Consider the following 13129-nt stretch of genomic DNA (forward strand, 5'->3'; position numbering starts at 1 on the left):
ATGTGGAGGTACATAGATAGAAAGGAAGATGCTCTGCAAAGAAGTAGAAAATGGATTCTCTTTGAGCAGGGTGTGAACAAGACCTTATGCCTTCAGCACAGAAGAGTTCAGGTCTGACCTTGAGAGCTTTTCTATCAGCCCAACTGGTTATGCAAGGGACTAGGTTGCTGGCAAGGCTGTGCAGTCGTCCTCTCTGCAGGTCTTTAATGACAGCTTTCACCTAATGAATTTTCGCTTTGGCAGAAAAATTGTGTTTGCTGGGTTATGGGAAGGGAATGATTTTCTGCACGTGTTTACTGGGTATTCTTGCCAATAGTAAGTGAAAAATAAGCTATGTAACGTTCTCAAAATGCCTCAATTTTGCTAGCAATTCCTAGAAAACACAGATTCCCTTAGTTCCTATATAAGAGCCATGCCTGGTTTGAAGGGTTCAGTTTTTCGTTTCAGTATTTAATAATATTAAAGTGCAAAGTAACTGTAATGTGAGAACAGAGGAGGGACATATATTTCTTTCAACCTGTTGCACTGGGGTTCGTGTGTGTTAACAAAGACAACACTAGGTAGTGTCTAGCTAAGGTAATGAACGATTTCCTATTATAATGTGTCTCATGTCTCCGAAGTCTCACCAGTCAGGCTGTGAATATCTTAAACTAAGAGGATGGCACAAAAAATGAAAACTTTCATAAAGTTTAATTAATCGTGATACTGTTTTCCTTGGTGAGGGGGATCTAATTCTTACCACCATTATCAATGGCTTACCATAGATTTTTTTCATGTTTTCTAATTATTAGTATTATTGTGTGCTTTTAATAAGCTCAGAGGATCTCAGTGATGGCCACAGGATAAGCATAGACTTCAGTGCTTACAGAAGTTGGGTCCTTACATGACCCTTCTCTGTTTCCTTTGTCACGGCTCTAAACCTGCTGTGCTTCTTGAACTTTATCTGAATGAGTGCTGCATACTGTATTTATATCAGACACACTTTTTGTTTGCATTTTGGCTTTAGGAAATGTCAGAATCAATCTTATACTAATGAAATGTCCAAATTTCATCTCAGCTATCAACATAGCTGCTAATCCTATAAAATGTTTACTTTCTGCCTCTCTGGCTATGTATAGTAACAGAGAGTCTGCCAACTTAAGCACTGCTGACAAACGTCTCCCTGCTGCTAGTCAGTCTAATAAATGTTATTTCATTGAGTAAAGATTTAAAATTAATTAATTAAATGTCATTACAATCCCTTACAACCTTTGACAAGTTTGATCTCACTGCAGACCAGTAAAGGTAGCTACCTAAGTGCTATGTAAGTGCAGCCAGGATCTCACCCAATTCAGTAATGGTTCATTTTTTAATCTTACAACTTCTTAATTTTAATCATTGTGGAATACAGCTTTTGTCAGTGGTGCCTGTATTTTGGGGGGAAATGTGGAGGGAGACAGTAGAGGGAAAGGCGGGCTGTTCCAAGTAAGGCAAAACAGAGGCAAAAGGTAAGCCCAAGGCCGCTGTGAGCATGGTCCAGCTGTCCTAGCAAATTGTACAGAACGTAACCACAAAGCTCCCAAGCCTTTCACAAAAAACTGATGTAATTTTTTTTTTCCTGTGGCATTCTCAAAGTGAGAACTCTGTAAGCCTCAGCGTGAAACTTAGGGCTGCTTTGCTTGTTGAAGGCTGTGCTCAAATGGTTCAGGCTGTCCACAGAGCAGTGTAAGTCTGTGTGTTTTTCGTGTTTAGCTTCTAAGCTTCAGGCCCTGATTTTTCACATCCATGTATCTGGAGTAGCCCTTGGCACCTATGCAACCACCACCAGAAGCAGGAGAATGGTAAATTTATTTGCATTGGCATAGTGCCTGAGGGATTACCCAGGAGTAGGGCCCCAGTGTGTTGGCCACCATAAAAAAGATCTCAACAAATGTTTCTGAGACTTCTGATACCCAGGGAATGCTTTGTCTTAGATGAGAATTGCTAGGGCAGATGACAGAACCCTTCACTTTTAATTTTCTCAGATCAGACCTTTCCCTAAGAAATCAGCCTCTGGAGTGGCCAGTGGAGACCCTATCAATTCACCTTCCTTAAACAAATTGGTCAGGATTTATGGTATTAGTATCTTCTCTCTTTCCAGGTGAACAAGGAAGGTCCAGTTTTCTGGGTGAGCATCCATTGACTGTCTTGTGTTCAGGAGCAGGAATCTAGCTTTAAAAGTTTAAATAAGATCTATTCAGACTGATTGTATGTACCGCATGCACATCGTTATCAGAAAACATGAAAAACAGCAGCCCATGGGCATCTGTTCTTGGGAATTAGTTGTGCTTTCCTCTTGCAGTGGACTGTTGTCCTCGTCTGGTTCTCATCCTTGCTGAGACCGATGGAGTTTGTGTAAGGTTCACAGTGTCTTACTTTGGTACCTGAGAAGGTATTGTCATCAAATCCATGTTGCAGCAGGACAGAGCAGTACTGATTTAAACACATGATGTTTCCTATGGTGGCAGGAGACCAAAGATACCTTTCTAGCTCTACTGTACGGGACTCAAAATGATCCTTAAGCAGGGCTGCTTAGACAGGATCTCACATGTCAGGAAGTCTCAGGCAGTGAGGCAATGCTCTGTGCAGGAGCAGAAAGGTGTCACTCCTCAGCGCTTGATGGAGAACCATTTTCTGTTCAGTATTTTTAGCCTTCTCTTTCTGTTCAGTTCCTGCTCTGCCACTTAATGCAATGCCTGTTTGTTGCAGCCTGCTTTTAGTTTGGTCCTTTTAAAAGCTTCCTGAGGCACAATGATGCCTAGAAATTAATGTATTCCCTTCCCGCACATCAAGCAGATGTGTGTATATTGAGTTAGTGTCTCTAACGTTTAGCCGAGTTCTTTCCAGAGGATACTTGAATCACTGCTACCTACCAAACCCATTTGTGGCCTCTCCTCCTTAAACTATAGAGATATGTAGATTTATATACACGGTATTTTTAGCTTTAATTACCAGGCATTTGTGTGACTTGCATGTATTTATAAAATCACTAGTCCTCAATGTGCTGCACTAGTGGGCAGCACAGTGTTCCAGTTGTTTAACGTGGCTGGATTCAACAGCAACATGTATAAGGCAGCCTCAGCAGTCATGGATCAGGAGCAGTTCTTGTCATCTTTGCCCACCCATCTTTTTCTTACTGGCTGGAACAGAAGCCTTCTTTGAAAAGGTTACTGCTGGTTGAGAAGCTGAGGAATTCACTTAAAGTGATAGGCAAAAGCATCCTTGCCAAGGAATTAACATGCATTTCACTTAACTGTACAGCCAGGTTAGGGTATCCCCTGCTTCTCATTCTCTCTTGATGTTCAAATCACACAAAGTCATGTTAGTTACTTCTCAGTAACTGTGGTTGGAGTTGCTCATTTTACATGCCAATGGTGATGCCTTATTTTCTGCCACAAGAGAGGGAGATCTTTCCAGATACCTGCAAGTCTTCTTTGTATCATATTCCTTCTTGCTGAGGCAGGCAGCAGAAGTAACTCTTTGGAAGAGCATCAGTCCTGTCCTACGTTTTTAGCCATAGCATAAGGAAAAGTGCCATCATACTCCAAACTGGAAATACCCACTTGGAATTGCACTGTGTTTAGCAAGGTAAGACATCATAAGGATGATTTCCTGGAAATCCCCCCAGCGCCTCACGATAGAGTGCCCTTCCGACTGTACTAAAAGATGTGCATTGTTCAAGTAAAGTCTTCAAGTAAAAATATAGATTTATTTTAAGCACGTGAAACATCAGGATAGGCACAGTTATAAATACAGAAAAGATTAAACATGGCAATATACTTGGAGCCAGAAAACACAAACAATAATTTAGAGGCAAAGCTTGACATTTCACATATGAAAACCACCTGAAAATAGGTTCTTTTTGGTACTATACATTCTAGACTTTGGTCACCTCAATTTTACTTTGAAAATATCCTGTCATTCCACTCCAAGTTTTTATTTAGAAGCTATTTGCATAAATACCTATATATTTAAAATGCTGTATAAAGTGCATTCAAATGAAGGACAGAAAAAGGAAAAGGCTCAATTTCCAGTGCACTAGACGGGACTGAGGCAAAACATACTCAAATCATTGACCAGAAAGAGCTTGGTTTTGAATCAGACCCTACAACCATAATGAGTAATGGCACAGTAATGCAAATACGGTTTCTAGGAGACTATTTTAGAGTAGGTATAAACTACTGGAACTATGGTTTGACAACATATTTACCTTTCAAGTTTTGCAGAGCAAGGTCACATTCCTCTGTTGATAACTATTAGAATAAAAATATGCTGAGGTTTGAAATGTTCCTCCTAATGTGGTCCTGAACAGTTGTTATTGCAAGCAACATTCTATTTATTTTGAAATAGTCCATTAATTCTTGGGTCTTATTGTCTACATTTTCCTGTGGTCTGTGAACTGCTATCTTGGAATTCTGATTAGTTTTTTTGTTGTATAGAAATGCAGCCACTTCCATCTTTAACTAGCCTTTAAGCCTAAAGCTGTTACTGTTAACATCAGTGAAACAGCATGTCCTGTTCAGAAGCTTAGGCTTTATAGTTCACAAGTAGTTAAGGGAAATCTAAGGACAACTAAAAGAAAACACCAGCTTCAGCTCTCAGCTTCCTGTAACTAATTTCTGTCTCTCTGAAGAAAGGCTAAGGGATATTTGAAAATTAAAACACTCTGGTATAATTATTTTTTCCCTTAAGACGTGTTAAGGATGTAGAAGAATTGAGCAGCACCAAAAATTCTACCTGTTTTTATATATTGGGACTCCTCAGTCTCTATTGTGAGAGGTCATGTCAGCACTGGAGCCGTTTAACCCTCTTAGTACATCTGTTACTTTTGTGGAAGCATGAACTTGGAAGACAGTGAGCAACATTCCTAATGGTGTGATACTGGCATCAAGGACAGAATAATTACAGTGTTTTTTTCCCTTACACTCAAACAGGAATAGCTCTTCCAGATATGAAAGTAAAAAAAACATGAAACTTTTTTTTTTTAATCATAATTTTCATCTCTATTTTCTATCAGTTGTGCTTATGAATAGGTAGGGAAAACATTCCTGTAGAATTCAAGGGATGAATTCTTCAACTGTTTTCAGTCATCCTTTTTGTCTGAGGTACCTGAGTTATCCTCTTCGTTGTCTGCAGGACAGACTTTATTTCTTGCCACTGGTCTTGTTTCTGAGACTGGGACTGCATTTCCAACTGGAGTGTATTTGGCTTCAGGTGGCTGAATGTCATCTTCCTCCAACATACCTAGCTGGTATCTCTGTAGGTCTAAGTATGTAGTAAACAGTTTGGCATATTCTGGATGCTTGAGTGCAAAGTCTTTGAATTCATCTGAAAAATATAAAAACCACAGATACTACAGTGCGGCAACAGAATCAAAGAAAATTTCAGAGCCTGCTCCTTTTAATGAAGGTGATCTCCAGTAAGGTTTTTCTGAAGCATCTCAGACATATTATGCAAAGTATCTAGGACTGTGCTTCAACAGTTTTCCCCAGAAACTATATGAGAACCAGCAGATATTTTTGGGAAAAAGAGGTCTCACTGTTGGTATGACCATCAGACTGCTCTTCATTATAAAAGGATGTAACTTACCATAGGACAGCTTCCCAGTTTCATCTGCATCTATTTCTTTAAAGAGGTTAGAAACATCAAGCTCAGGCACTCCCAGAGCTGACTGAATGATACAAGCAAACTCGTTTTCTGTTATAGTGCCATCTTCATCCACGTCAAAGAGCTGGAAAAGACGTATATGCAGAAATGCTTTAGCATTTGCTTGCCTGTGAAGCTTCTGTGTACAAACCAGCCACCCATATTAGATTTCAAGTATTCAAGAGATGATTTGCGATCAATGCCTGGGATTTGAAAAGTTGACCAGCTAACTGGTTCCACCTCAGCTACCTTCTCTTACAAGAGCTTTTATGCATTTTCTCTGGAATACTACTAAGCAGAAATTTAGCAGAGCAATGTACATGCTGTAGTTGGGATTAGAATATTCTGTACTAGGAAAAGTATGCAGCAAACCTGCGAGAGCAAAGAAACCTCACAGCATTAGTTCCGTAAGAGAACTTATACAACACTTAAAAACAAAGGTTTATGATAATTGTCACTGTGAGCTATACTGAGGGTCTGCTGGATTCAACCACTCCATACTATTATATCTTAGGTTTTAGTCTTCCAATTTAGTCTTCCAGTTATGGCACATCTGGCATCTGATAAACTTGCCATAGTTTATGCTCTGATGTATAACACCTAACTTCTAGTATATCTGACCTGTCACCCACTAAGGAATTATTATAATTAAAAGGAATTTTGGTGACTGGAATGCAGGCAGTACATGTACACTGATCATGCCATCCTTCCCAGCACAGCGACAACATGCATCTGCTATGAATCACCCCCTTGAGAAATACAAGGGATAGATGGCTGTAATTCTTAAGCACTTGCTACAGGCAAAGAGTCCCATTATGAAGGACAGTACATTTAGTGGCAAAGAAAACAAGTAGCAAAAGAAAACCCATAGTGCCATTTCAGGACAAAATGGACTCCTTACCAGCTGAACCAGTCATTTCACACTGAAATTGGGAATTACAGCGAATTACAATTTTTATAATCAATGCAACTGTTACACTACTGAAGAGCGTAGTCTAGAAAACAAAAGAATAAAACACCAAAGGCTTGCTTCTTCTGAGGAATCTATAGTAATAAAACATCCTCCAGAAGCATTAACAACTTTGAATAGCTATGGCACTTATCTGCAAAGCAACTAGTATAATGGATTGCCACAAAAATATGGGCACTTCCTGAATAAGAATCAATATTAAAATGTATACAGTTTAAGATGAATATGATCAATATCTTAATACAATGTTCAATGCTGTTCATAAGAGCAGAGTGGTGGGTAAAATACCTGAATCTGTGTCAAATATCTACTAAAAAAAAAGGCACTTAGGCATTTTTGTGTTCAAGGATTAATAAATGGGCATCTCTGGTTGCATGCTGCATGCTTGTACTTGGGATGTGAAAGGTGCTACCACTCCTCAACTGCCCAAACTATCAGGAAACCATAGGACAAGCAAATAGATGATCTCTGATGCAGCCCAATTTTGGATATGCCAGTCCTGAATAGCCGTCTTGATTCCTCTCGCCCCAACCTCCTAGGCTGTTAACAAGAGGGACTTTACTGAGCACTTGATCCAAGAGGATATTGTTCCAATATTGTTCCAACTATTGTCTACTTGCGACACTGAAGAATCACAGCAGAAAAAAACCTCAGGGGAAAAAACTGCAAGTGCTGCTGAATCATTTTTGGAGTTAGCCTGCCAAGTTACATATTCATTAGTGCCTCCACATGGCTTTTGAAACCCTTTTCTATGAAGTTGATGCCTGCAATTCTCCCCCTCCCCTTCACACTCTAAATGTCAATTGGTTTAAGAGAATTACTCACATTTGCATAACAGATTGAAGCTATAAACTTATGATTTGAAAACTAACAGATTCACAGTCAGTCTTGATTTGTCAGGTTTATAGATTTACACTAAATTGAACTTACCTTAAATGCCATCTGAATAGTCTCTTCTGTGTTGGCTGGGTTACAAAGAATAGACAAACCAATTACATATTCTCTGAAGTCGATGGTGCCGTCTCCATTCTGAAACCAAAATATGTATGGCAGGAGTTATGGTTAATAGTGCAAATCACTTTAAAAGCTGTTGTACTAATCAACTATGCAACATGCACTAAGACAGCTACAACATTAAGGGCGTTTTTTCTTCCTGGATAAAATACTAACAGCTTTCTAGATTTGTGTAATAATAGGGATGAAGTAGCAATGTACATATTTCCAATACACAGAAATTGATCCCCAATTTGGGGCATCAATGGGTATCAATTTCTATCTTATAAACACCCAAATGAAAAGATTTAAAACAACTTAGGACATTTTCTTTTGTGTATGGCCTCCAAGAAGCCTCTAACAAGAACTGGAATACAGGTGCTTAAGGTAAATGAAACCGTTCATGTAGCACTAGCTCAGACTAATGCAACATCCTAGAATAAAAAGGGCAACAGTGAGGCTGTTGCCTTGAGTTAATTCTCGCTAAGAACCTTCAGCAATAAAATATATGCCAGCAAAAGTACAGCCTGACGACGCAGTAAATCAACATGGTCTATCTTAAGCTTTTCTTTGAAGCAAATGCATTGCCCTACATGCTGTTTTGAAGCAAATACATCGTAAGCTAGAAATGCAATGAGTTAATTGTAGCAGCCTGTCTGACAATTGCAGCTTTGACCTGAATGAACATTTCCACACGGTAACTACACAGCTCTTTCAATTGATGCTTTCATTGATGGGATTTGTGATTAATTCCATGTAAGCTGCATCGTATTTCCAGACAGGGAAAACTGCAGACACCCACTGGAATACATGTTTAAGTCAGTAATGTTCCTGTGACCACACTGAAAGTTTTCTTGAGGGTTTTGGGAAACATCCAGCCTAGGGAAGCAGCCATATGTTAGTGTTGGTGATGGGACCCAGAGCAGCTAATGAAAGCATAGCTGTGATGACTCACAGCTCATAGTTTGGAACATTCACAGTTAAGGACATTCGTCAAAAACATTTGAAAAGCAAACAAAAATGTAAAGCAGAGTTCCTTTTGTGGATAATGTGCTGTACATTTCAAGATTTTTATTTTATTTTTTCTAAGTGGACTCCCTAAGTCTGAGAACAAACAGCACAAAACATTTTCAGCCATGTGAAAGAGGGGTGGTCTCCTGGGTAAATCTGTAGCAAACAGCCAGAACTCACTTCTATTCCTGGCTCTCCCACCAGCTTCCAATGCCCACTTTAGCATACCATGCTTAACCTTTCTGTTCCTGGTTTTCTCCTGCTGAATAGTGGAATATGGAGCTCCCCAGTGGAGAAATGCTAAGGCTGCTCTGTAGAGTGCTTTGGAAGTCTTGGGCTCTAGGAAACAGGGATTTCTGTTACTGAGATTAGATCTTAAGATAGTTTTTTAGCAAAAATATGAATAGTTTTAAGTCACTCTGGTGCATGTCAAGGGATACAACTTTTGACAGCTTTTAATCATTGGAAAAGGACAATATTCTCTCATAAATGCCGTTTTAATTTAACAATCAGTTGTGTCATTGTGCAGCAGAGGTTCACTTTAAATATTTTGGCTGTGTCACAGTTCTCCAAACTATAATAGCCCTAGATTTAAAATGTAACATTATAAACCTAAACTCTTAAAACAACTGAAGCAAAAGTGTAGATAATACTTGTCCAAAGGGCTTTGGAATATTATTTTTGGACAGTTTTATAGACTTCATTCTTAGCAAAGGATTGTTTGATGGCATTAGAATATATAAACATACATAAAGTTAAGAATATTTATCACAGAAAAAGAATTGGACAGTAAACTTTAAAATTAATTCAAAAACAACTTCTGAACTCAGTTAACACAGCTTTGGCTGCACGTGGAAAAATGACAAGAGCTAACAAGGCTCACGTTACTTTACTTAAAGCGTTAAAACCCAATAATCAAAACTGAGAGCAATCTGATACAGAGAACGCCAGCAGCTTGAGTATGAAATGAAGTTACTGTACTTGTAAGATCATGTTGTGACTAGGTCTACTAAGCCCTAGGATGCTGGCTAACTTCCATATGCTCTGGCATTTTGGTTAAGGAGAAATGATAGGGTTTGTTGCCTGGGAAGAGAGATGGAAGTAAAACTGAAAACACTGGAAAACATTCCATGTTTCTGTAGCACCAACACAAAAGAGCAACTACAACAGTTGTTGTACACATATCTAGCTGTGTTTGCAGCCTATACACCCAAGCGTAATTTAAGGAAATGTGAGCTAAGCTCCAATTCTCTAAATATCAAAGTAGAACATGTTTATATGTTTTTAATTATGTTATTAAAATAACCAAAAGAGTGTAGCCTCAACAGTCCTTGTTTTCTTAAAGTAAACAAGTTTTCTGCTACTGTTTTTGCTACAGCATGTGGGGTAACTAGGGTTTTGATGTAGTTTTTATATAATATAATGAACCTTACTCTTTAGAGAAGGAAGTTTCCACTGTCATAAACAGTCTCCATTTATGGCTGCACAAGGAGATCAAGCTAGATAACCAGTTAGCTTTATGCAGCTGGCAAAGCTCTCTGCAAGACAGATGCAGTCAGTAAAATTTGAAGTACTACTGCCCCAAAACATGTATTGCACAAAGGCAACAGGAAAAATCAAGTGCACATGTGCACTGGTCATCCCTGTTCTGATTAGCTAAGTAAACCCTGAGTTGGCTACAGGGCTATCAGAGAGAAGCCACAACTGGACCACCTGGAGAGGAACTGCACTTGCATGGCTCGTGTTCACATTCAGGCTCATTATATAAGAGGCTTTTGCTCTCACTCAAAAATTTCAACTGCCTGTTGCTACATGCAAGTTGTAGCTTGTCAGAAAGGGAATTCTGAAGCAAACCTGGTAGGGTGGTGCTCACCTGGAGGCATCACACTTTCTCTCAACGCCTACTTTTCTGTTACTCAGAGAGCCCAAATGCCCCTGTGGATAACTGTGCACTTTTCCATTGAATACCTGGGGTAAGGGTGAATGTCATTTGAAAGGAACCAACTTCTTTCATCACAGTTTGAGCCAACACAAATATTTTTACTCTTTGTGTTACCTGGCTTGGTATTAAACACAGTGCAGGAGGAAAAAAAAAAAGCAAAAGTTGTAAGTTACTTTCTTCCTAAGTTGCAAGTAAAAAGATGTTGTAAGCATATCAGGGAGATTTCATCAGTTTACAAAATACTCTGCTGAGTGTAACTGTAAGATTTAGAAATCAAAGCTATGGAAATGTAGAAACAAAACCAAACCTCAGTACTCCATTAGCATCCAGTTGCCTTGCAGGTATTGTGTGGTATTTCTCAGTCACTGATGGAGACATCGGGAGGAGCAGGGGCATTGGACTCTTACACATGGAGGCTGTGTGCAGCTGCTGCCTGCTCCACTCATGGTGTCACATTCCCATCGGGCAGCACACACCCTAGTCAACTTGCTTTTAAAGCAACCCTGCTGGGAAATCTTCCTTGTTACTTCGCAGAGCAAGAACTGTTTATCGTCAACTACGTAGTCCTTAATTCAGAAAAACGTGCCTTTGACGGTTTGTGTTATTTCTTGTTGTATTACTCAAAAATTGACATCTTGAAACTGTGTTATTAGCTTGAGTGGGATGCTGCACCCCGGTGCAAAGTTATGTCTGATAGCCAGAGGTTGATTTTGGCTGGCTGGCTGCTGTGTGACTGCATTACTACAGCAAACTTCTCTAAATATAAATGTAGTATTTTAAGTTGTTTTCATTATAACTATAATAAGGTTTCAAGGAGAGAGAGAGAGAGAAAAAAGATATGGTAATAGAGTCATAGGAAGGAGAAAAAGGTTGTAAAAGTAGCCTTATATGCCTTCAATTTTGTCCTGGCTACCAGGTAGAACTGACACTTCTACTCAGGTTTTGTTTCAGCAGACAAGCATGAAAAAGCAGAAGTAGGAAGGAAGTAAAATATGACTATGTAAATTCATTGATCATTACAGTCATTGCAAATTTAATGTTTATTCCCTTGTTAGAAATAACTGTACAACTTATGAATCCATTCAATTCCACTGGTGACTGCCTTCAGGCAAGCAGAGCTTTATTTCAGCTTACTGAATGCTGACAAATTGGAACAGTAACATCACAAAACACCACCAAACTTAGAGCTTTTTTAATAATAGTTATATTCCTATACAAGCCTGCTTTATGTGAGGAAATAATTAAGCTTTGATCCTTCAACATATTCCCTCATTTCAGAGTCTAGAGATAGTTTTCTGAGACAGACTTATGCATCTGCGCAACTGATAACTTGCACAAACCCTCCAGAATAGCAGACTAACACATGCACAAGAGGAATCACAGCACTTCAAGCTAAGCTAAGTACCTCTACCAACATCTACCTTAGAATAAGGAAAAGACTACAGCTTGATAATACAGGATTGCAGTCTTCCATGTGTATCTTTCAGATGAAGCTTATTCTTCTCTGCTATGCCTTCAGGAATACATGGTCAGCTGCAGCCAGTCTTCAATGGTTATTTTGATCTGCCCACTTCCATTTTGGTCCAGGGACTTGAAGGTCCGGAACATGCTGTCCAGCCGCACCAAGCAGCTAATGAAGTTGTTAAAATCCATGCTACCGTCCTCGCTGGCATATCTGCGCACGATTACCTGGCAGAGCTCTTTGTTCAGGTGGAACCCTGCAGCCCGCAAGGCCTCCGGCAGCTGAGCTCTCCCAACAGCGCCTGTCTGGTTGGTATCATACTGCTTGTATACGCATTGCCATTTCTTGATGTTGTTCCACAGATATTTGAACTCTTCAAAGCCCAGTTTGCCATTTGTATCGCTGTCCATGACTGCTACCATGCTACGGCATGTGTCTAAGCTGAAGCCATCTGTCTTCAGGTCTTGATGTCTGGAAAGCACTTTGTTCAGGATGTCCCTTAGCTCGGTAGCAGACACTTCCATATCATCTCCAGCCAGCTGGACAAAAAGGCGACGGAACTGTCTAATCTCCTCGCTCTCATGAGCTTCAACGTTCGTAAAATGGTTGTGAGGAGGTGGAGGTGGCTCTGGATTATACTGAGCTGCTGCTTCACTTATGAGATTGACAAGACCTCCAACAAGTCCTCCAAGGTTCCCTCCATGTCCACCTCCTGTGAGGAGACCTCCAAGGCCACGTGCGAGGCTTCCTCCACGGCCACTACCGCTTCCTCCACTCAGCAAAGCTTTAGCCAGGAACATGGTGAAGATTTTCTGAAGGGAGTTACTCAGAGATCCAGTGCTTCTGTAACTCTCCAAAGCCGTATTGTGTCTGAGCTGGGTGTGGGCAGAACACAGCTTATCTTCATGCTTAGACTTTACCGTGTCTGTGCATGCCTCCAGCTGCCTGAGTTATTGCAGATCTCAGCAGTTTCTGCCAGTTGTTGATATTCCTCTGCTTCTTTCTTCTTGTCTGCATATTTAGCTTTATGAGATTTGATAAATCTTTTTAGCAAAAAACCTGACGAGACTGAAAGCCAAAAAGCAGA

General features: G+C 39.9%; 2 protein-coding genes across 3 annotated transcripts in view; both read right to left on the bottom strand.

The window, feature by feature from the left end:
• Nucleotides 1-3707: 3707 nt before the first annotated feature.
• The window catches only part of LPCAT2 (lysophosphatidylcholine acyltransferase 2), a 29705-nt gene continuing 20283 nt past the window's right edge, over nt 3708-13129 (bottom strand). For both annotated transcript variants that reach the window (XM_048078722.2, XM_067004523.1), the window contains exons 12-14: nt 7565-7663; nt 5608-5749; nt 3708-5346 (exon numbers count right to left, since the gene is read on the bottom strand). In XM_048078722.2, coding sequence (XP_047934679.1) covers nt 5102-5346; nt 5608-5749; nt 7565-7663 — 486 coding nt within the window. In that variant the 3' untranslated portion in view covers nt 3708-5101. The remainder of the gene's footprint in view (nt 5347-5607; nt 5750-7564; nt 7664-13129) is intronic.
• On the bottom strand, nt 11668-12992 carry LOC106043079 (calpain small subunit 1-like). The gene has a single exon (XM_048078724.2). The coding sequence runs from the start codon at nt 12840-12842 to the stop codon at nt 12096-12098; it is 747 nt and encodes a 248-aa protein (XP_047934681.1). The 5' UTR covers nt 12843-12992; the 3' UTR covers nt 11668-12095.

The sequence above is a fragment of the Anser cygnoides genome, chromosome 12, assembly GCF_040182565.1.
Source record: "Anser cygnoides isolate HZ-2024a breed goose chromosome 12, Taihu_goose_T2T_genome, whole genome shotgun sequence".
NCBI classification, from domain to species: Eukaryota; Metazoa; Chordata; class Aves; order Anseriformes; family Anatidae; genus Anser; species Anser cygnoides.

Coding starts and splice junctions, on each gene's coding strand:
- LOC106043079 (XM_048078724.2), bottom strand. CDS start 12,842: ATGTTCCTGGCTAAAGCTTTGCTGAGTGGAGGAAGCGGTAGTGGCCGT.